Source organism: Macaca mulatta, chromosome 2 (assembly GCF_049350105.2).
Source record: "Macaca mulatta isolate MMU2019108-1 chromosome 2, T2T-MMU8v2.0, whole genome shotgun sequence".
NCBI lineage: Eukaryota > Metazoa > Chordata > Mammalia > Primates > Cercopithecidae > Macaca > Macaca mulatta.
Genome location: NC_133407.1, coordinates 91,815,743 through 91,840,455, shown reverse-complemented (window position 1 = coordinate 91,840,455; position 24,713 = coordinate 91,815,743). Strand labels below are relative to the sequence as shown.

General features: G+C 39.2%; 2 protein-coding genes across 7 annotated transcripts in view; one reads left to right on the top strand and one right to left on the bottom strand.

Annotated features, from left to right (window-relative positions):
* The window catches only part of PEX5L (peroxisomal biogenesis factor 5 like), a 238,653-nt gene extending 228,576 nt beyond the window's left edge, over nucleotides 1-10,077 (top strand). For 5 of the 6 annotated variants that reach the window (XM_015131543.3, XM_077990732.1, XM_015131542.3 and 2 more), the window contains 4 exons: nucleotides 1,631-1,828; nucleotides 2,526-2,691; nucleotides 3,091-3,248; nucleotides 8,849-9,809. In XM_015131543.3, coding sequence (XP_014987029.2) covers nucleotides 1,631-1,828; nucleotides 2,526-2,691; nucleotides 3,091-3,248; nucleotides 8,849-9,053 — 727 coding nt within the window. In that variant the 3' untranslated portion in view covers nucleotides 9,054-9,809. 6 annotated transcript variants of the gene reach the window in all.
* Nucleotides 7,590-24,713, bottom strand: part of USP13 (ubiquitin specific peptidase 13) — a 148,083-nt gene continuing 130,959 nt past the window's right edge. The window contains exon 22 of the transcript XR_013413406.1: nucleotides 7,590-7,781. The gene's annotated coding sequence lies outside the window, so the exon portion shown is untranslated. The remainder of the gene's footprint in view (nucleotides 7,782-24,713) is intronic.

Below are 24,713 nucleotides of genomic sequence, written 5' to 3'. Positions count from 1 at the left end.
TAGCCTCTATCAAATAGACTTCCACTTTCCCTACCTTTTCTTGTAAGTGCCTTTAATATAGTGCTATAGGAAGAGAATATATATGTGTGTGCATGTATACATATATATGCACACATATATATATTCCATCTGTTATATGTATGGTATTTATATAAATGTACATACATAATGTATGTGTATAAATCCTATAGCTTTGGAATTTCAGATTGTAAGAATTCTAGACTGTTGAAATTCTAGGGCTTTACAATCTTGGAATCCTAGATTTCAAGATTCTGTTGGTATCTGATGAAGTAATGGTGCCTGGGGTATGGCCCTGCTGTCAGAGCCTTTTCCTACAGATGAGAGAATTGGAGATCAGGAAAGGTCAAGGTCACACAGAGAGTATGTAACAGAGACAGAACTTAAACCCTCATCACCTGACTCCAAATCTGGAGCTCTGAGTCAGTGGTTCTTAACCCTATATACACATGCACATTAGAATCGTTTGGAGGGGAAAATTGATGCCCAAGCACAGTCCAGAGATGATCATTTAATTGATCAGGGCTGGGAACCAAGCAGCAATAGTTTTAAAACTCCCTGGCATTTGTAATGTGCATCTAGAGTTAAGAATCTCTCTACCCAGTGCTGATAAGCTTCTGGGAGATTAGGCCCACCACAGAGTGGTATTAGGTACTGCCTAGGGCTTGCTCCTCAAAGTCTTATCCAGAGACCTCATCATCACCTGAGAACTTGTCAAACCTGCACAATCCCAGGCCCACCCCAGTAGGCCTACTGGATCAGAATGCAGATTTTATAAAACCCCCCCAGATGATTCACATGCACTTCAGTTTGAAAATCCCTTGCTAGAGGCCAATGGAATGAGAGGGAGTAGCTTTAGCCTGTGTCTCCTGTAAACCCACAACAGTAGTTCTGAAAACACAGGGATTTCCCTCTCCTTTGCAAAAGACGGTACAATCTTTCATATCTAGATGTCTACGTTCAATTCAGTTCTCTTTGGGGATAATAGATATTTAATATATTGGTAGTAGAGGCCAGGTGTGGTGGCTTACACCTGTCATCCCAGCACTTTGGGAGGCAAGGCAGGTGCGTCACTTGAGGTCAGGAGTTTGAGACCAGACTGGCCAACACGGAAACCCTGTCTCTACTAAAAATACAAAATTAGCCGGGTGTGGTGGGCATCTGTAACCCCAGCTATTCGGGAGGCTGAGGCAGGAGAATTGCTTGAGTCCAGGTGGCAGAGGTTGCAGGGAGCCGAGATCACACTCCAGCTTCAGTGACAGAGTGAGACTCCGTCTAAGAAAAAGAAAAAAAAAAGGCAGCATTAAAATAATGATATCCCCTATTTCTCATTAGATCTCATTAGATTAAGTGCAGGCATAAGCCACCTAGTTTTAAAGCTACTTATTAAAATTACCAAACCTAGCAATCATTAGGGTAAGTTTTAACTTTCTTAAAAATATGCTGAGGTCTCCATTTTTATGTAGATAAATATGGTGCTTTCCAGGACTTGACATAAGTTTACCAATGCTTTTGCAGTATTTAGTTAATAAAGACCCTCCACATTTTCTGAAGAACTGTTGGATTGTGGCTCCAAAAAAAATTCTGAAATTGGCTTCTTTTTTTGTTTCAGGTGCTTAGAATTACAGCCCAACAACTTAAAAGCTTTGATGGCCTTGGCTGTGAGTTATACTAACACTGGCCATCAGCAGGATGCCTGCGAAGCTCTGAAGAATTGGATTAAGCAAAATCCAAAGTACAAATACCTTGTGAAAAGCAAGAAGGGATCTCCAGGCCTCACCCGGCGGATGTCTAAGTCCCCAGTTGACAGGTATCCTTCTCGATGTATTACAGCTGGCAGTATACACCCATATGCACAATGAATCACCTAAAGGGCAACAGTGAGCCTCACAGCCCTGACACCACCCACTCCAGAATGGTTTGCAGGACAGTATTCTGCTGGAGGAGCATCACTCATTAGAAAGATTAACGCTTAGACCAGGGCCAGCCTTCGGGCACATGATCTACATTGTGGGCACTCACAGACATTTATGTGAGTGCCACATTTTAAAGTCAAATGCTTTGGACACATAATTCACCCAAGGCGAAGTATAATAAATACGAATGCTCCAAGTTTTATCCAGCCTGAGAATTAGGAACGGGGAAAATGAAAGTCTGGTCTTCTAGAAATTTTGTTTTCTATCAGCAATAAATCCTTTCTCATTGAGCCCTTGGGAAACTTAGCTGTGGGGTTTTCCACATTGGCACTCATAGAGTCAACAGAACTCTCCTCGTGAAGACCTTACTTAGCACAGTCTGTATCTGTGTACAACAAAATAGTTCATGAAAATCAACCATATTTTCAAACATTCAGCATTCATAGTCCTCTCGTTAAGTTAAGGTATTTTAAGCAAAATTTTCCAGTCTGTAACGAAGAGACTTCTTGAAATAGAGTCCAGAGATTTAACAGTAAATCATTAATGTTCTGACTATTTGGATTACAAATGTAATTTCTTTTTCTCTTGTAGCTCTGTTCTGGAAGGAGTGAAGGAATTATATCTGGAAGCTGCCCACCAAAATGGAGATATGATCGACCCAGACCTACAGACAGGTCTAGGGGTTCTGTTCCACCTGAGTGGAGAATTTAATAGAGCAATAGATGCATTTAACGCTGCCTTAACTGTTCGGCCAGAGGTAAGACAGCACAGCACAGCAAGAAACCACAACCTTCTCTGTAACAAACACGTTTTCACAGGCTACACCGTCTACATTTCTTCTACACTTTCTTTCCCTGACTCCAATGGTTTAAAGTGATGGTACTAATAATGTGCTACCGTGGCTATTAATATTGAAATACCTAAAATAGAAACACTAATTACGTGACAACATCAAATGGTAGCTGCTCGTTGACGAGTGAAAGTCATTTGACAAAATTGTCCATGAAGATTTTTTAGTAATTCACCTGGCCATGGTCTCCATCCATGAGCACTGCATATATTTTTAGCCATCTTCCTTTCTCTGCGGAGAAATACAGGAATGCTCTGTCATTGTGCCTTGTACTGGGCTGTTAGAAAGTTCTGATTTTGTCATCAGGACTATTCACTATGGAACCGTCTTGGGGCGACCTTGGCGAATGGAGACCGCAGCGAGGAAGCCGTGGAGGCCTATACGCGAGCACTGGAGATTCAGCCAGGATTCATCCGGTCCAGATACAACCTGGGAATAAGCTGCATCAACCTGGGCGCCTACAGGTGAAGTATAGCAACAGGCCAAGGATGAAGGCCATGCCCAGGACTGAGGTTGAATAACCTCAAAGGTTGTTTCCAAGTAAAAATGCCTGCCTTGGTATTCCTCCTCCTGCCGTTAAGGGTGAATGCAGAGCCTTCAGATCCCAAGGCTTGTTTGAGCAGGAGCCCTGTGCTGCTCTGCTTCTCAATCTTTAGAGAGCAGCAGTCAGCTCCGTGTCTTGGGAAATGCAGATTCCCAACCCCTGGCCCCTGAGATTTTGATTCAGTTGGCCTGGAGTAGGACAAGTTATCAGGGTTTTCAACACTCCCATGGGTAACTCTTCGAGAAATAGTACCCATCGATCTTTCATTTTCCACGTAAGGAAAAAAGAGCCTTGGGGGTGTGGGCAAGGGGACCTGGCAAAAGGACTTCAGAAAGTCCCAGAACCAGTGTTTAGCAAAGCAAAACCAAGAATCCAGGTTTTCTAAACCTAATATACCAATCAAGTTAGTTGGGAGAAAAAGAAAAAACAAAACTGGGTTTGTAGTTTAAAATGCCTTTCTCATTCTCATCCTTCGTCATTAAGGTCTGCCTCCTCTATCTTTTCCCCATTACCAGGGCCTACAAATGATCTTTATTTCTTTCCGATAATGAAAGTATGGGTAATCTTTTTTCTTCTTTCTTTTCCCATTTTTTTCTATTTTCTAGATAAACAGGTATTACTTTCATAATTGGAAAAAGAACTAAATGTTAGTTTAGAAACCCACAAAAAATGTAAGCCCTTTCCCATTCTCTGAAAGAGCCAGGCTTTAATCAGACAAGCCTGGGTTAAAATCACAGCTCTGCCACGTACCGGTTTCATGACTGGTATATAATTTTTAGCCTCAATTTCTTCATTTGTTAAAAAAAGAGAGAGAAAGAGGTAATGATTATTTTGCAGGATTATCGTACAGGTTAAATGTAATTGCCTAGCACAGAGCAGATGCTCAATGCCTAGCAGGCATTTATTATGATGATTATTATTTTTGCCAACATCATCCTTATTACTACTATTTATTTAGTAAGTCATCAGAGAACTATATAACTAGATTTCACTCTTTTGACATCTGAAGAATTACTGCTTGTGAACTGCATTGGTGCATTTTGCCACTGGCAAACGTTGAGATCCTAGAAAATAGTTGTTGCACTATACAAAAAAACTCTTACAAGGAGCGTTAGTCACTGGATTAATTGTGTCAAGAGGATTTTCTCAGATCAAAACCAGGAAGAGCTGAATGACTCCTTATGAAGCGGCTTGCTTTATTTTATGGACACTGTGAAATGTGCCACTGCAGAGGCCTTGTTTACATCAGCTGTGCAAAAGCCCAGAGCTGACTCTGTGCCAGCCCCCTACACATCAGCTGTCCAAGCCCTGCGGATCTCTGTTTTGTATCCTAACTTCATTCCTGGTTTCATCTTAATTTCCCAACCAGATTTCCTATTTACCTCTTTCATTCACTTTCTTCTAGATATGTTATGTATATGTATTTTATAAGACACCTTAGATTCCATTTTTTTAGAACAAGGGAGATGTAAAAAAAGAAAATACATATATATAACATATAATTGTTATAACTGTTCTTACGAAAGGAATATAATATATAAATATTACATACTATATATATACTATATATATTTATATATTTCCATTAAAAGAGGCTTTTATAAAGCTCCTAGATGAGTTTACTTCTTAGGGTTAGAAAACAATACTTGAGTGGCCAATAAAATACTTTCTTGGCGTTCACAGATACAAAATTCAGCAGAGTTACTATTTGCAGGAACCCATGAAGGCTCATGACAGGCAAAAATGGCCACCTCCATGAAGGTGTAAATTTTAAATCCTCAAGCAGAAAGTCTCCCATACTGAAACAAGTTAATTTTAGGGTTGCCAGATGAAACACAGAATGCCCACTTAAATTTGAATTTCAGATAAACAACAAATAAGTTTTTAGTATAAGTATTTCCAAATATTTCATGGGATATTCCTGTACAATTGGCCTACTATATCCATGGGCTTCACATCTGTGGGTTTAACCAACTGTGGATTGAATACATTTTTTTAAAAATTATTAAATATATATTTTTTAAAAAATAATATAGTATGACAAATACATAACATTTACATTTTAGTAGTTATAAGTAATCTGGAGATGATTTAAAGTATATGGGAGGTGTGTGCAGGTTATATGCAAATACTATGCTATTTTATACAAGGGACCTGAGCATTCTCAGATTTTGGTATTCTCAGGGGTTCGTGAAACCAATCCCCATGGATACCAAGGAATGTTTATCTGAAGTTCACATTTAACTATGCATTCTGTATTTTTATTTGCTAAATCTGGCAACGCTACTCAGTTGGCTACTTTGGAACATAACGACTAAGTTTTGTGGGTCTTTTATTGTCATGCCAGATGTGGGAAATCTGAGAAGTGGTAAAAATTTTGTGCTTTTTCATGAAAAAAAAAAAACCATCAAGTGAGATGTAAAAAAAAAAATTTTTTTAAATTGAGATGGAGGCTCGCTGTCACCCAGGCTGGAGTGCAGTGGCACGATCTCGGCTCACTGCAACCTCCACCTCCCAGATTCAAGCAATTCTCCTGCCTCGGCTTCCCGAGTAGCTGGGATTATAGGCACCCACCACCATGCCTGGCTAATTTTTGTATTTTTAGTAGACACAGGGTTTCACCAGTTGGCCAGACTTGTCTCGAAATCCTGACCTCAAGTGATCTGCCTGCCTCAGCCTCCCCAAGTGTTGGGATTACAGGTGTGAGCCACTCCGCCTGGCAAGAGAGAGACATAAATCTTAATTCTGAAAAGAAGTATAGCTTGAGGTATAAGTGCATACTTAGGAAATAACAACTCTCAATAGAGAAAGGGCTCAAAAGGAAACAAGGAGCTGGTGTAAGTACTTTCAAATTCACAAAAGGCTTGGGACCGCTCCCTCAAGAACTGCAAGTGTCAGTGTATGTAGCTGGAACACTTGCTGCTTGTCATCACATTTTCTTTAAAGAGTCAAAAGCAAGCACTGCCCTGGCACCATATACCATTAAAATAAGGAGAGGAAATTGTTGGTGTGAAACTTGGCTGTAGCTCAAACTGTTACACTTTTGTCAATAGAGCTCCAGACTACAGCTTAGGCCAATGAGTCTTAACCTTTTCAAAAATGAGGACTCCTTTTGCTGAAAATTTCATCCCCCTTGATAGTAATAGTTTTAGTATGAGTATAATGAGGGAAAGCTATAACGTGATGCTTTTAAATGAATGGGCTTTTTAATTAATCATGACAATATACACAAATGACTGAAAATTATACATACATGTGTGAAACATTTGAAAACTATTCACACATATACATGTACACTCTTCTGAGTCCCCCAAAAGGACTCTGAGTTCACAAGCAGGGGAACAGGTTTAGACTCTCTTTATGGGGGGAAAATAAAACTGGAGTCATTTGATGAGGTGAGTAAGTTCGACTGTTCTGTTTCTCTCCAAATCCCTCTGAAACCATTACCACACACTTAGGGCTGGAAGCAGCCAGTGAATTAGAAGCTTTCAAGATCTTCCTTTCCCTCGAGTTCTTGCAGGTCTGGGTGTATGAGAGAACACTGGGAGACATCAGTAGAGCTGCCATCCTGTGAAGCGGGGGCAAAAATGGCCTCTCAATTAGGCTCCCTATGTCCATCCATTTATAAATCTCCCTCTCTTGCTTGATTACAAGAAAACCAGAAGAAGGGGTGATTAGAACACCCACTCCATTCCATTATCCAGGTTGCTACATACACCATGACCATTTCTCACTTACCTTTTATTTTCAGGCAGATCTAACAATATAGATGAGCAAATCCCTGGATTATGTGCATTAGAATTAGAAATCCAGCCTCATTTTCAAAGTTTCTTACCATATGCTTAATACCTACCTTGCAGGATTAAATGAGATCAAGTGTATGAAAAGTTTTTGAGAACAGTAAAGTGGGTGCAAGTTAAAGTGGCATGATTATTCTTCGGAAGGATCAGTTTGTCAGATATACTCTACAAGGTTGGGGTGAAATGGGGGTACTGAAGAGGGCAGACCCAGCAGGTACACCTGGCACCTGAGCAGCAGAGTGGACTAGTGGGTTAGAAGAGCTAGAAGGACTTGAGACAGCATCTAACTCGGCTTGTCTCAGACTCGGTGTTCTCAGGACCCCTCTACACTTTTAGCAATTATTGAGAACCTAAAAGGACTTTTGTTTATGTGGGTTATATCTATCAATATTTACCATATTAGAAATTAAACTGAAAACATTTTTAAAGATTCATTTAGAAAGAATAAAACTTACTACATGTTATAATAACATTTTTTATTTAAAAAAATGATTATTTTCCAAAACAAAAACAGTTTAGTGGGAAGAGTGACATTATTTCACATTTTTGCAAGTTTCTTTAATATCTTGCTTACTGGAAGACACACTCTCACACCTGCTTCTGCAGTCACTCTGTTGGGATATCATGCACCATGTAGTCTCTGGAAAATTCCACTGTAAGCATGTGAAAAAATGAAAGCAAAAAGGTCAAATAACATCTTAGTTTTATCATAAAAATAATTTTGACCTCATTGATTCCCAAGCTTCTCCAGAGCACACTTTGAGGACTATTGATCTTACTTGGTGATAAGAGCTTTCACATAGATTGATTCAACTGCACCTCATGAAGTTTTTAAATGTCTTTGATTATCCCTATTACACACTCAGGGAAAGTAAGCCTTGGAGAAAAAAAAAAAAAAAAAAACAAGAAATTTGCCTACTGCTAAATAACTGGGATTCAAGACAGGTGCCCAATAATAAACTCAATCTACTCTAGCTGTGTTGCTTACATCTAGCCCTAATGGGAAAAATTAGACCACTTTGTTTTTAAGTAGGGCTATATTCTTCCTCTTAAACCTAGTTATAGAAATCAAATCTGCAAATGGATTAAGTGTTCAAATCATTCCTAGAGCAGGGGAAAATTGAATGCATTAATGAATTTGCATGGTTTTGCTATTATTCTTTCTCTCCCACCTGACATTCCTAAAATAAAATGTTTTCTTTCTTTTTGTTTTTTTTTTGAGACAGTCTCGCTCTGTTGCCTAGGCTAGAGGACAGTGGTATGATCTCGACTCACTGCAACCTCTGTCTCCTGGGTTCAAGTGATTCTCCTGCCTCAGCCTCCCTTGTAGCTGGGATTACAGGCGCATGCCACTACACCTGGCTATTTTTTGTATTTTTAGTAGATACAGGGTTTTGCCATGTTGGCCAGGCTGATCTTGAACTCCTGACCTCAAGTGGTCCACCTGCCTTGGCCTCCCAAAGTGCTGGGATTACAGGCTTCAGCCACCGTGCCCAGCCTGCTTTTCTCTTTTCTTTCTGACCTCACTATATTTAACAATGATTGCTCACTAAAGAATATAAGAGAATTAGAAAGTTGTTCATTTGATCATCCAGAACACGTTAAGAGATGATTTAAAATTTTAGACTAAAATCACTGAATCCAATTTTGTTTTGTTTTGTTTACATTTGCTAACTCTGAAATGTGACACATTTTAAAATATGTTTTTCTACCTTCTTAGAGAAGCGGTCAGCAATTTTCTCACTGCCCTCAGTTTGCAAAGAAAGAGCAGGAATCAGCAGCAAGTTCCTCATCCTGCAATCTCTGGGAATATCTGGGCTGCCCTCAGAATTGCACTCTCTCTGATGGACCAACCAGAACTGTTCCAGGCGGCTAATCTTGGTGACCTGGATGTCCTCTTAAGAGCTTTCAACTTGGATCCTTGAAGAAAGAATAATACCAGTACTAATAATCCCTGATCTGTGTGATTGTACTGAAAATGAAAAACTATTTTATTATGAATTTCAAAAGGATAAATCAAATATTCAAAAGGCCATGGTCATATAGCCCAAGGAAATTAATTCCTGTGGACAATGCCCAGTCTCTGTTCAGATCCAAAAGCACAAAATGTTGTATATAGAGTCAAAGTCAGGCTCAATAGAAGAATTAAGAGACTCAAGACAAACCAAGATAAAGTAACTGTGTGTTGAATACTCTTTCCACAAGTCGCAAGCATATTGCAACACACATTCTTTGGGTTTTTTGTCTCCCCTTGCAGCTGATGACACATCTGAGGAACTTGTTCATGGGAAACATGGAAAAAGCACTGCCTCAGATTGGGAAATTCTGACTGTTTCTGAACTGTCTCCTTTTGCAAGACTGAACATAGTTTGGGCCATTGGTGCATGCACATATATTAACTTGTGACTAAAGACAGGCATTGCTTAAACCTGTTCCAATTTTAACTTTTACTGTAGCCCTTTGATTCCAGAGAGGGAGCTTTGCTGGCAAAAGCAGTTTTTGCACTAGAAATTTTTGCTGTTCCCAATCTAAACTTTTCTGGGATTGTATATATGCACTTTAATATCTTATTTATGCCTCGCTGGAGTTTTGTTTTGTTGCTCCAATTTTTAACTTGAGGGTGAAGGATTTGAGAACTCAGCCTCATTAGATCAACGGACCAAATAAACAATTCCTGAAAATAGTTTTTCATAGTGTAGGATTTTGAAGGAGTGTTTTTCTTAAAGCAGATATGATGACATAAGGCGTAAATATGGCAAACAGATCTTTTCATTCACATGCTTTCTGGGACTGTATGAACATAAGAAAGACACAAGGTACTGCCTCTGCATGCATTCTCTGCAGGAAAAAAGTTTGATGATATCGTGATTTATATTGAGTTCAAATTAACTTGCTTAAGTGTCATATTCTACTGGCTTTCTAACTGCCCTGCACACCAATATTCCTTTTAAACCATAAATATTTTAAATAATATTTCTTAAGAGTGATAAATAACATTTTTCCTAAAAATTATGTTTTTTTAGTTTCCTAATAACCTGCACTGTTCATCCTCTTGCATTCTAAGTAATAGAAGAGCAACACTTTCAAACCAAATCTCACTGAATGCCAGTGATTTCGTATGAAAGATGCAATACCTCTTTGGCTCTTTGAACATTTAGCAAGTATTGGGAATTTTCTATTAGCAGTGGTGTTTTCATTGGTTAAATTCCATTTAGTTCTCTAGAGTGTTTTGTATGTGTTCGGGGCTTGATGATTATTTTGAAAGATACATTCTTTTTAAAGAATTAGGAACACTGTTTGCAAAATGCTAATCAGAATATAATTTTACCAGTGTCAGGTCTAGTAAGTTATCCCATTCTTCTTTACCTGGTCTCCTTCCTTCATCTAGAACCTTCCCGAAAGTAGTCTAATCCTAACTTTTTCTTTATGTTCTTTGATTAGTAATATCTCATTCCACTCATGATTATAGTTACCCACAAAAAATAAAACAAAATGACATCAACAAAAAAAAACTCCACAGAATTGGTGTCAAAACAGTCTAATTGCCTAGGGAATAAGCTTCTACTGAGGGGCAAATGTGCACACGTGCTTATAAAATGAATGCAAGGTGCAGGAATAAAATCCTCTCCTGTCACATTTGAAGTCCCTGGGTTGTGAGAGGGCCTCAAGTTAACAGAAACCACAAGTCCTTGAGGCTTATGTATGTTATAACCTATTCTAGTTTATAAAGACAAAGAGCTGAGGCCACTGTGAGGAGTGTCAGGTTTTGATATTCATTGTCAAAGCTCACTTTGGCCAGGTGAGAGCTCCAGCTGGTCAGCAGAAGGCAGAGGCATTCAGGCACTCATCATGGGTAGCGGCAACCACCCAGTCTCAGCCCATGCTTCTCTACAGTCTCAGCAGCAAAGTAAAGCTCAACAATACTTTCAAGAATGGTATTCTGAGAGTTGTAGAATTCGAGAAACCCAGTCTGGTAAGGACTCTTGGGGCCAGCCTCCCAGCCGTGGCAGGGCCTGCTTGAATATGCCTGATGGAACAGCATCCTTTCCTTCCCTGCTCCTTCCTTCTACCATCTCTGTACCTTGACCAGAAAGTCAGCTTGAATAGTCCATGAGGAGCCTCTGAACAAAGGATTCAAAACAAACTTTGGAAGTGTTCTGTGATGCCATTCTATACTTTGAGGAGCAACTGAATTTGCAGCCTGAATTTAAAGCCTGAAACTAGTATAAATGTCAAATAATTAATTTGTTGCTAAATGGTGGCAAATTTTGTGGCCTAAGTTTTATTTTGCTATTGGAACACAAACTCCAAGGAGCTGTTTTAGGGAAGACTAAACAATTTTCCATTCTCACCATTATTTGGCAACTTGCAGAGCATTTTTAGTAGGACTTTCTCCAGTATATGTAGTATCCATCAGATCTAAGATTTTTTGTAGGCTGTCAAGAAGTCCAGAATTATGGCCCAAGAGGAAAAGAGTTGCATTTTTCAATAATATTTTTTATAAAATTAGGTAAAAACCATTATTAAAACATGAGTGACAAGCTGGGTGTGGTAGCTCACGCCTGTAATCCCAGCACTTTGGGAGGCTAAGGCGGGCAGATCACGAGATCTGAGGTCAAGAGCAGCCGACCAACATGGTGAAATCCCAACTTTATTAAAAACACAAAAATTAGTCACGCATAGTGGCATGCACCTGTAATACCAGCTACTCAGGAGGCTGAGGCAGGAGAATCGCTTGAACCAGGGAGACAAAGGTTGCAGTGAGCCGAGATTGCACCACTGCACTCCAGCCTGGGTGACAGAGCGAGACTCTGTCTCAAAAAAAAAAAAAAGAAAAGAAAAAAAAAGAGTGACAGTTTATAGGAATAGAGCACCACCAAAAACTAAGTAGCAAGACTTTAGAACAGTCTTTTTGTATAAGTCATATACAGTAAATGTTTGGTTTTTTAAAAGTGCATCTACTTTATTTTTTGGCAGAACTATTTTTGGCATCTCATCTTCAGGGCATGAAATTGTCATTTAATTTACTCTTTCTGTTTGAAAGGGGAGGGTATCCTTATTTCCCTTCTGAGGTACTCTGAGAAGGCCTTGAGTTTCCTTTCTCATGTATTAATGTATAACAGCCTAACAGCTCCTAGATCATATTCTTACTAGAATGGCCATTCAGTTACATAGAGGTGACTTCCAGGGACTGACTTCGCCTGTAGATTCAATGAAAATACAGAGAAAGCCAGTGATTATTGCTGAGTTTCAAAATATAACCATTTCTAGTAGGCTACTTCTACATGCTCTTGTACCTTCCTGGTGAGGAGGAGGCAGAGGGATAGGGTAGAGGAGGAGGAATAAAGATCCCTCTCACTGGGCCAATCATACTGATTCATTCCCTTTACTTCCTCCAAAACTCACTCCCCATGACTCCTGAAAAATGGGCAGATCTTGTCCACCAGGAAACTTTAATAGAATACTATGACTGTGCTTTCTCAGCCAATCTGGATTCCTACTAGAACAGGAAAGTAAAGAAACATAACTGGGTAGGAATGTCCACTTATGTTTCACAAACTCACTTTCAGAGTTTCAAGCCACTTTCTTCATTCTTCTCTTTAAGAGGCTATTATATTGAACATGGGCCCCATGTCTAAATGCTTGTATAGATAAATATTTCTGGTATAATCTTGCCATACAAGCGAGACTTGAACACAGTTGAAGCTAGTCCCACTTATAATAAGAGCTTCCAAACTCTTTATCATAAACTTTGTCTGTGAGCTTGGGAATATAGAGAAAGCAAGTTGGTCATTCTGAGACCCTTCCTCATTTGCCCTGAATCAGTTCCCCAAGATTGGACTGTACTTTAAGCTAGTTGTTGTAACAGTGGTGGTTGTTGTTTTATATCTTGAGATACTTCTAGAACATTCTAGAAACAGGGTATTCTAAAGGTTTACTTTATATGCCATCCTTTTTGAACTCTCTTATTTTAGAAATTATTACACATGCACACTTATGATTTCAACCTTGTAAAATAATTTCAAATTCATTCCCTATCCACATTTTACCACAGTTTCCCTATCATCTCAGTAGTTATAGAACTGGTTGAAATTAAACTGTTTTGAACTAAGAAGTAGATACATACATATATATATTTTTAAAGAGTGTTCATAGATAAACTCTGGCATAAAGTTTGTAAAAAAGCAATTTTTTAAAAGCAAAATGTATAACCTCAGGTACAAAAATATTGCATGCATTAGTACTTGCAAATTTGCCTACTCAAATATTAACCAAAGCATGCAAGATAACTTGACTGAATGTAAATTTACACAGTGCATGATTAAGTCTCATAGGTTAGCCTATTGTTCCTTGCCTCTGTACAAGGGAGCATTTTTATGAACTTTGTGTTACAGTTTTTCTATTTGCTTTTCTTATCCTATCCTTGAGATTGTTTTCATGCTATCACACTGAACTTTACAGATATTCACACATCTGGTTTGTACAGTATTACCAGTACCAAACTAATCCTCTGAAGAATCTGGGTACTTAGACATCTAAACACTTTTTTAAAAACCAGTTGAGGCACAACAGATCCAAAACTTAAACAAATCCAAGTGTCTAAATGCTACTAAACTAAATCATGTTGACTGCCTCAGCACATAAAGGTTTGGACTCTAAATTCTTAATAATGTATTTCAAAATTTTTCCTAAAAGTTTGGGAATAAATTAGAAAAACTGATATTCTAAATAAGGTGAGGCGGTTGGGGTAATGTCAGGCACATCAAAATCATCACACAGCCAAGTAGATATGAGGCCTTAATTTCCATAAATGTCACATAGCGAGTGTGTGGGGTATCACAACATTGTTCTGATACAGCCCTATTTGTATGGTAGTTGAGCTGCTTGGGCTATATGTCCCTTGAGAAACTGGACTTGATAAACAGGTCTAAAAACACTGATATTTAGGGAGTGATGAGGTGGTTTCATGGTCACTCAGAACCAACTCTGAAATCCTCTCACTGTCTTTTCCCATAACCGCTATTTTATGAGGAGACCAGAAAGGGAGAGAGCAAAGCTCAGTGAGACCATATGGTCTTACATTAGTAACAGCTTTGTTACTCACTCCATATACCCCTGTACCCCTACACAATACCATGAGCTCAAAGACAGAATTCTACACATAACACACACAGCAAAGGCCATTGTGGGGGGGCATTAAACAGTTACGAGGAAAGAAAAAAAAAAATTAAACTGCGAGGTTTAACAACCTCTCGTGGTATTTTGCCTTGAACGAAGTTTCCACTACCTGCAACCTCAGCAGAAATACCAAAATAACACAGTCTAGAGACAAATGTCCCAATCTCAGAACTGTTTTCTCAGGACCTTCTCCATAAGAGAAAACTAACTTGCAGTGCTGCAGAATGTCACAGCAAAAACCCTGATGAGCTCCATGAGATACTTTTAGAAGCCTGCACTCAAAATAATATTAAGATGGTAACAACAACATTTAGGCAGTTCTTTGCTCAACTATAAAATGTGCATCATTCGTTGGGGGAGGGGGAGGAGGAGGGATGGTGGTCTTTGGATTTCTTGGAAAGGGAAATGGTATAACACAAAAAGACTAAGAGATACACACACTCAGCTCAGTAATTTGAGCATTTGGCATTTTCACTGAGATATATAGCATTTCTGCACGGATACCATACAAGAATTCTACCATGTGAGAAATGTGTTCATGATGGACTACATTACCAGTAGTTAAGGGAAATACAGCAAACCTAAGTTTTTACCAACTTCCTTTCATTTTTCCCTATATATCATCTAACCCAAACTTTCTTCAATTTACATTATCCAAATTTGTTTACATTGGTTGAAAAAAATCTGATTAATTTATTAAACTTTTTACAAACTGTAACAAACATTTAACTATTTAGAAATGACATTTCTACATGTTTTATATATCTATGAATATTGCATATCTAATCTAATCTAAAAATGTTGTTTTGAGATAATTCTTCTGTGATGCTTCCTCATCATGCTCATAAATGTTTAAAGTCTTGGGATTTCATTTTCAGGCTGAAATAGATAACAAGAAAAAAAAATTGTTTAAATGTTTACATTGACTTACTAAATTAATACCAATTCAAATTAAGTGACCTATAGTAAATGAATGGCAATGGGGGGGAGGGGATTTTAAAGTTATTGGCATATTATGTGATACTGTATCAGTGATTTAGTGAAATAATATGTATCATAGCACAACTCTGTTGGGTATTAAGGCTTCATCTTAGTATTTCCCTGCGTTGCTCTTTGAAATAAAATTACTATCATAAAAATAACCTCTTATCATATTGATGTGTTTAATTTACTGAGTTGGCTTCTAATTTGCATACCAAGATTAAGGTAGTATTTTTGTACTATTATTGGAAGCATGCCTTCCCTTTTTCACATTATTAAAATCGTATTTATATTTGTGCAGTTTTAAACTATGTTTTCAAATAAACTTTGCGGCTTCAAGGTCTTTTCAGGAATCTTTCAAAATGGGATTTGGGAATCAGAACTGCTTCTGATCAAATGGAATCCAATTTGTACTACTGGCTAAAGGTCCTTTATGAAATACTGAATATTACTACATATGATTTTGCATGAGCTATCTGGAAATCGGGAATGCATTTTTGGATATACAACAAAACTTTAAAAATCTTCCTCCTTTGTTAATTTTTTAAGACTAAAATATTCTTTAATCTGAAATTGAATTTTGTGATTCTTTTTAGAATAAAAATATTAAAATAAATTTCAGTTTTAGGGTCTTTTGGTTTTCTGGTCAGTCAATAAATATTTAGGTACATATTAAGTGCTGACACCATTCTGGGCATAGGTCACAGTAGTAAGTGAATGAAATCAAACTTGCCCTTGAAGAACTTAGATTTCTGTGAAAGGATGCCTACAAATACTTTAACAAATAAGAAATGCCATGTGCTACAAAGTACTAGAACAATGCAAATAAGTTATTATGAGAACGAGTGGGGGGCTCCTTTATCTGTAGGTGTCATGGAAGTTTTCTCTTCCATGACATTTGGACTGAGATTTGTTGACAAGTAGAGCTGGGGACAATGCTACTGGCAGAGCCAATACCTTGTGCAAGATCCCAAGGCAGCAATGAGCTTAGTGTGCATTCAGGAAGAAGCGGGGACAGGGTGGTAAGGGCTGTGAGCTGCGAGACCTTAGTAGATGGCCTGGCAGATGGAAGATCATGGGAGGCCTTCCCAGAGCAGAGTCAAGGGCAGATTTGCTCCACACAAAGATGACAGTGTTCAGACTGAAGTTTCTGTTTTTCCAAACCATTTTCAAAATAAAGTCCTTGAGTCGGGTTGGTAGTAGAGGGAACTGCAGGCTGAGAGAAGAGAGCTATACAGCAAGAGACTGCAGCGTCCCTTTCTCACTTGTCACTGTTCCATCTTTCAATCTGAGGCAGCCCCTGACCTTCGTAGAATTCCATTTTTTCCCCTATAAAATCAAGCTGTACATATTTCTTTCCCGCTTCACTGCTGTGCTATGTAAGGTAAAAATCCAACTATCTAGTTATTAATTGAGGCTTCTCCCTGACTCCTTGAATATCTCAAGCCTCTCTCATATCCCCTACTTCCACTGTTTAAATGTAAACTATATGAATTTCCTGAAATAGCTGTGTTCTCTCCGTGTGTATATAAAAGCAACTGAAGGTTGAAGAGTTCTTTATATTCTTTACAAGTTTCCTTAAAGTAATACCTTAATTACCCAACACTTTAGGGCTCGTGAAGGACTTTTTTTTTCTTTCTTACATCTATAATAAATAATTCTGCCTAGTAATCATCTTAATGCATCAGAATTCAGGGAACTGATGGCTAGTTTTAGTATTTCGCCCTGTGGAACTAACCTGCCGATCCTCAGTAGGCCCCATGCTTAAGGTTTCTTCCCTGAGCGGAGATGGCTGGAAATGAAGCAGCTCAAGTTCTTTGAAAGGGGGACACAGAAGCAGCTGATATTTACTGAAACTGGCAGATTCCTAGGCTATATGTTTCTACTCTGCCATTTAACTCCAATGGACATCCTCGTCCTAAGTTTCTGCCTACTGCATATAATGAACATAAAAGCAAAAACTGTATATGGTGAAAAAAATCGCTCCTAGATTAAAAATGGACTAAAGATCACATCTAATTCTACAAACTGTAAAAACTGACCCAGGAAAAAGTAGGCTTGAGAAAAATAACCAATATGATAGCTAGCATTGCTCCTGGTAAAGACTGCTATTGATTAAACATTGACAAAAGAAGAAACTCTTCTTGACAAAATTTAGGTTTGCAAAATTTCACCTAGTGAAGCTGGACCTGGTGGAAATAATGGTTGCAAAAGGGACTCTGCAATAGCAAAAGTTTTCATAAGGAAAAATCATAAGGCTTAAAATTAAATGATGACTCAGATGGTTCTCCTAAAATTTACAGAACTGATACCAATTATACTAATTTCATCAAAACAGAAAAAAATGCAAAAGCTTGGAAATAACTCAACTGGATAACTATTTCACACCTTCTTCTCTCTCCTCAAATCCCTAAATTCCCCCATCCTCACTCTCAACTGATGGATTTGCTTCCTGTTTTCCTGAGAAAATAAAGCAGGCAAAAGAGAACTGTCAGACTCTCTCAGCACTGTGCCTCCTCACCACCAGCAGCTGCACTCCTGGTCTCTGCCTTCCTACTATTGTCATGGTCTTTCTATGTCCTTGCCTAAATCAGCTCCCCACTTTGGCACCAGATCCCATCATCTTTTCCCTGCTCAAGGACATCAGATCAGCTCAAGGACATCTTCTATCTTTCTTTCGCATCCTTAATATTTTGATTTCTATTTGACCATCTTGTTTCTCACATTTAAAAACAAAAACCTTCTCTTGACGTCACCCCATTTCCCATCAGCCACCACTCCCATCTTTGCTTCCCATAGTGGTAAAACTCCTCAAAGAGTTGGCTGCATTCATTATCTGCAATTCCCTTTCTCCCATTCTCTCTTCAACCCATTCCTTTCACTGTGCTTCCAAATATGTTCCCACAGAGATCACCCAGGACCTTGATTCTCAGTCCTCAGCTTACATACCCTATAATGGTTATTGGAAAGCTGATCACTCTCGACTCATTAAGATACCTCCTTGGCTTTCACTCCAGGCACCATGCTCTTGGCTTTCCTCCACCTTGACGGTCATACCTCTCAGTCTCATTTGTTGGCTTGTCCTCTCCCTGATTTCTTGGGTGGAAATCCCCCGGGGTTCAGTCCCTGGACTTCTATTTCTTGTCTTCCTCCATTGGTGATTGTACCCAGGCCCACTGTTTCAAATAGCATCTAGATGCCAACAAGTCCCAGATTTCTATCTTTAGTCCAGAACTCTCTCCCAAAATCAAGTTGGATATCCAGCTTCCTACTCAACATCAACCATGGAATTCTACTAGGTGTTTCAAACTTAACACATCTTAAACTGGACTCCCAGTCATCTTTCTCCACTATTACCACCCCAATCCCACTAAGCCTTCCCTATCTTAGTTGATCGTAACTACACTCTTCAGTTCCTCAGGATAAAAACTTTGGGGTTAGCTTTAACCACTCTCAATTCCCCCATACCCTACATCCTATGCATCAGGGAATCCTGTGGGTCTTACCTTCAAATGTATCCCAAATCCGACCATTCTCACTAGCTTCACTGCTCCCCCCCATTTGAGCCATCATCCTCCCACCTTGCTGACCACAGGAGCCCCCACCTTTATCCTTGCCTTCCTACCATCTAGTCTTAACAAAGAATTTATGAAACTTCAGTCAGATTGGGTCATTGCTCTGCAAAAGGCCCTATAATGGCTCACCATTGCACTCTAGAGTCAAGCCCTTCCCAAAGCCTCCCAGGTCCAGGCAATCTGGCCCCTCTCTGACCTCCTCTCCCATTACTCTCCCCCCAACTCCCTTCTTTTAAGCCATACTGATCCTTTTGATGCTCCTCTGACATAGACATGCCCCCACTGTGGGGCCTTTGCACCAGCTAATTACTCTGACAAGCATATTCTTTCCCCAAATATCCCCTAGGATGACTCCTTCATTTCCTTCAAGTCTTAGTTCAAATCTCACCTCCAGATGATTTGTTTCCTAAGTACTCTATTTATACTGCAATCTGTATCCTCACCTCTCCTGTATGTTTTCTTTTTTCCATAGCACTTAGTACCTCTTGTTATAGAATCTACTTATTTTTTGTTTACTATCTGTCTCTCCTTGCCAAAATATAAGACTCAACAAGGGCAGGAATATTGTCTTTATTTACTGATATATTCTAAGAAAAAAATACATAGCACATAGTAGATGTTTATTATTTATTGAATGATGAACCATGCTACTTAAATTAACAAAATTAACTGACTTAATGAAATTATCTCCAGAAAAATACTCTTGGAAAAAAGTCATCAATGTTGGTATAATTCTGATATTTAAAAAAATCTTTTACATTAAAACAAAGGGTCAAAACCTCCATAGAACCAATGCTAAATGGGTGAAAATGGTGATATAAAAATGCCCTGTGTTCACCAGATTGTCATATGCTTTATGTAACTCACCTCAGGATTATGCCCACTACACAGATGAAAAGACTGAATCTCAGGGAATTATGTGTTTACCAAAGTCACACAGCTAGTCTGTGTTGGAAACAGGATTTGACTTCAAGTCTGTACGCCTCCACTCTTGCAATTATACCACCCTGCCTCCTTACCACACTAAAAGACTTTTCCTAGTTGATTTTTAAATGACTGGTTGCATGAGGGATGAGAATGGCTCACTGTTTCCTATTAAATTTCCCACTACAACTGAAGTTTGTCACCAACAGCATTTGAAAAGCAGGACTAAAAATTCAACAGTGCATATTCACACTGGTAAACTCCCCCATTAGGCATGAAGAGATATAGCAAATGGATGTGAGTTGAAGGGGGCTTGCAAACATTGTCCCAAAAACATTCTCTGGTGGCAAATAATTCTTCACAATCCAATCATTCCCTCATTGTTTTATTCCCTTCACCAAAACATATGGCAGAACACTGAAGCTGGTCCTTTACTTGGATTTTTAAATATATAGGTTCATTCTTCTAAAAAATTTGAGCATCAAATGGATTTTTAAGCACTGATTAACATATCCTATATGGTAGGCAAAATAATACCTCAGCGAAGATGTCCACATGCTAATACTTAAAACCTGTGAATATGTTACTTTACATGGCAACAGCAACTTTGCAGATGTGATTACATTAAGGATCTTGAGAAGAATATTCTAGATTATCTGGGTGAGATCAATGTAATCACAAGGGGTTTTTTTGCTTTTTGTTTTTTTAAGATGGAATCTCACTCTCTTGCCCAGTCTGGAGTGCAGTGGTGCCATCTGAGCTCACTGCAGCCTCAGCCTCCTGGGTTCAAGTGATTCTCCTGCCTTAGCCTCCCAAGTAGCTGGGATTACAGGCGTGCACCACCATGCCTGACTAATTTTTATATTTTTAGTAGAGGTGGGGCTTTGCCATGTTGGCCAGGCTGGTCTTGAGCTCCTGGTCTCAAGTGATCCACCCGGCTTGGCCTCCCAAAGTGCTGGGATTACAGGTGTGAGCCACCAGGCCTGGCCCACAAAGGTCTTTATAAGAGGGAAGTAAGTCAGCCACGGGAGATGTGACAACGGAAGCAGGGGCTGCAATGTTGCCAATGCTGTGAGGAAACCACGAGCCCAGGAATATGAGCAGGCTCTAGAAGCTAGAAAAAGCAGGAATTGATTCTCCCTTACGGCTTCCCTACCAACTCCTTGATTTTAGCCCCGTAAGACCATATGCATAGTAATACATTTATTATTTTAAGCCACTGAGTTCATGGTAATTTGTCACAGCAGCAATAGAGAACTCATACACCTTAGAGACACAGTGTCATAGAAGTGCCTAAGTCTCTGGACATAGCTTGTGCCCACTCTGCTTTTATCTGTGTTAAGGGGGCCATCAGCAAACCAAGATCCAGGGGAACAAGAGAAAGATTTGTGACGTGACATCCAGCAGATAAAGGCCAAGGCAGGAGACTCTGCCCTGCCCCAAATCCTCCCTCCTCCACAGAGGTAACAATGCGCCATCACTGAGGGTCCACTGTGATGGCTGCCTGGTAACGCCAAGAACCCCTAAAAAGAAATAAGATTAGTCATTGTCTCAAGTTACCTGTTCCACTGACAGATGAAAACAATCAATGGCAGAATCCGTTTACTTGGCATTTTTCAAAATTAAAGAAAATAAGAGCCATAAAGGGCCTCAGATTGTGAGAATAGCTTTTAATTTAAAACAATTGAAGCAATAAATCATCCATCTCTCTTTCCATCACAGGCAAATACTCTCCCAAAACATTTGATATAGTTTAACAACAACTGTGACTAGTGCAAAATCAAATAAATACAAACTCTTTCAGGAGCCAACATCAAAACCTGCTGGACAGGTAGGCACAGGAACAGACTCAGCCTCTGCTAAGGCTAAGACAAGCGGCACATTGAGAGTGGCAGGATTTGTGCAGTGTTTCAACACACTCAGCTTTGAACAGACTCAACAATACCTGGGGAGGGGAAACCACAAGACAATTTTGCCTACAATGAAACGAATATGCCCAACACCCTCATGTGGCTAATATCTTTGGCATCTAGAAGATGCTAGCAAAGGTGCAAAGGTAGCAGCTCCCAGGCAAAGCTGAAGACAGGCAGTTTGGCCTCATTTGCTTTTGTCTTTTAATTGGGATCATACATATATACTGGTTTTTCGGCAGAAAAAAAAAAAATCTGCTTTCTAGGAGATGTTCGGTGCCTCATAGTGCTCCTGACTCCAGCAAACATATTTGTGTTGTTTCTGTTTATTTAGATGCTTTGCAGAATTGCCTTTCCTATTTACAGATTTCACTGCCTACCTCACACCATGTAAGTCTAGAGTGGGGCTGTCCAGTAGAAGTATAACGTTATCCAGATATCTAATTTGAAATTCTTTAGGGGATACATTTTTTTTAAAGATAAAAATGGGTGAAAAGAATTTTAATAATACATATTACATTGTTAATATTTTACCTAATACATCAAAAATAGTGTCATTTCAGCATGTTATCAATATGAAATACTTTAAGTTCCTTTTTGGTACCAAGCCTTGAAAATCTGATGTGTATTTTATGTATACAGCACAGTCTCGATTTGAACAAGCCAAATTTTGAGTAGTCATCGTCACATATGGCTGTTGACTGCCACATTGAATAGCACAGGCCTACAGAGTCTTATGCAAACTCTTTTAGAGTCATTTACGGAGTGGAAAATCTCTGTGACACCGCGCTGGTGATCTCAGACACCAACTCAAGAGTACAGAACCTTGTTGTATAGCCTAGGATTTTTTTTTAATCTAAAGTAAGGATATTATCACACTTTATCTAATCCCATCCCCTGCTCCTGCCCCTGCCCCCTACCACCTCCCCACAGAAGGCCTGTACTGATGTGATTTAGCAACAGTGATGCCTACAAGATGACAAAGACGGCCTTTCTGTGGGAGACAATTGTGTCAGCACTTATTTGGGGATCATAGCTCTAACTGAATTAAAATTTTGTTTCCCATCCTCTTCTAGAATTTTAAAATATTCTATAAAGGTGACAGATTTAGTTGAAGGCAGTTCTGAGGCTTTTCTAGGAGGACATTTTAAATGGATTTTTGTTTTGTTTTTGAGGGGGATGGAGCCAAAGTACCTCATGGACTGGAAAGTTGTTTGTTTCAAGAGTAGAAAAAAGTGGGGCCGGACGCGGCAGCTCATGCGTGTAATCCCAGCACTTTGAGAGGCTGAGGCAGGTTGAGGTCAAGAGTTCAAGACCAGCCTGGCCAACATGGCAAAACCCTGTCTCTACTAAAAGTAGAAAAATTAGCCAGGCTTAGTGGCGTGCACAAGTAATCCCGGCTACTTGGGAAGCTGAGGCAGGAGAACCACTTGAACCTGGGAGGCAGAGGTTGCAGTGAGCTGAGATTGCACCACTGAACTCCAGCCTGGGCAACAGAGAGAGACTCTGTCTCAAAAAAAAAAAAAAAAAAAGTGGGATGACTACCCAAAAAAGTATAGATAAGTGGAGTAGGAATACAGAGGGGTGTCAGGGGCACTAAGAATAACACAGGTCCTCAACTGGGGAGTATAAGCTGTAACAATGCAAAAATACAACATCCAAACCTCTAAGTGATCCCTCATATTTCACATTGTCAGACTCTAGTGGTAACCACAGGAAAATAAAAATAAAACATTAGGGCAAGAGAGGACTTCTGAGCTAATCTAGCCTAACCCACTTGTTTCAAACAAAAAGGCCCAGAGAGGTACAGTGATTCAGTACCACCTCACTTAGAGTGGAGTCAGGATCCAGACCCAGGTGCTCTCACTATGAATTGCAGGTAAGGCTCTGGTTCAGGTAAAGGGAATAAATGACTCAGGGAGCAAGAGGCTCGAGCTATCCCCATTGGACTTCCTATGGCCCAAAGTAACCACTGGGAAATGTTAGGCACATTCTCTTGTAGGTAGGAGAAAGCAGCCTAGTCAATTCCAAAATACTGAAGCAACGTTGATATAAAGGGTCACTAACACGTGATTCTTCCAAAGTCTTTTCTGCATACTTTTTTTTTCCCTTTACAAGAAAATCCCAATCTGAACCAAACTGGATTTCTGATTGGTTATATGGGAATTTAGATCAACTGGCAAAATAAAAACTTTGATACATTACCTTTTCCAAAGACACATTCATTGGAATTCTACACAAATGAACATCAAAAGATATTTACAGGAAGAAAGTGCTGTCTTTCACACAGACACCCATATACAGTGAGAATTTCACAATTAGACCACCATGCCTCACATAGAGGACTCCTAACAGACTGATAATGAGTTGACACAATCCACACGTTATTCCACTTTTCACTCACAAGTAATTGTGTCTACACAAGTGTAAAATTAAGCAGTACATTCCAGACTTTTATAGGGGAACCTGCCTTGTATATATTGAGATACACATATAAATACGTTTTTAAGCAAGTAAGAAACCCATTATTTACTCCAGTTTTTCCCAGCTCTCAATCTGAAGTAAAGAATAGCACATATACAAAACTTTGCCTTGTAGAAATAGCCCTTTGTGTTGTGAGGCAGAAGAAAAGGCAGCCATAGCAGAATTTCTTACAATATGTCTAGGCATCAAAAGGGCTAGTTAATGAAATCAAACGATTTATAGCCTATAGTCTTAAATATTGATTTTACACCACTGATTTTTCAAAGTTTTATTACAAAATTTTTATTTTATTCAAAATACACATGCTGTCTGTATCCACATTTCAATCCAAACCCCTCGGTCACCCCCAATTCCAAAAAACAGGTCTTTGCTTTATAACATCGCTGAAAACAAGCCATTTTTGATGCGGGTTTGGAGTTATTATTCTATGACACTCCCTCTGCCCTAAGGGGACTGGATTTTGTAAGGCTGCTTAGTGTGGGGATGTCCACGGGAGTCAGTGACTCTCATAACAGAGTGGGACTGCTTTAGG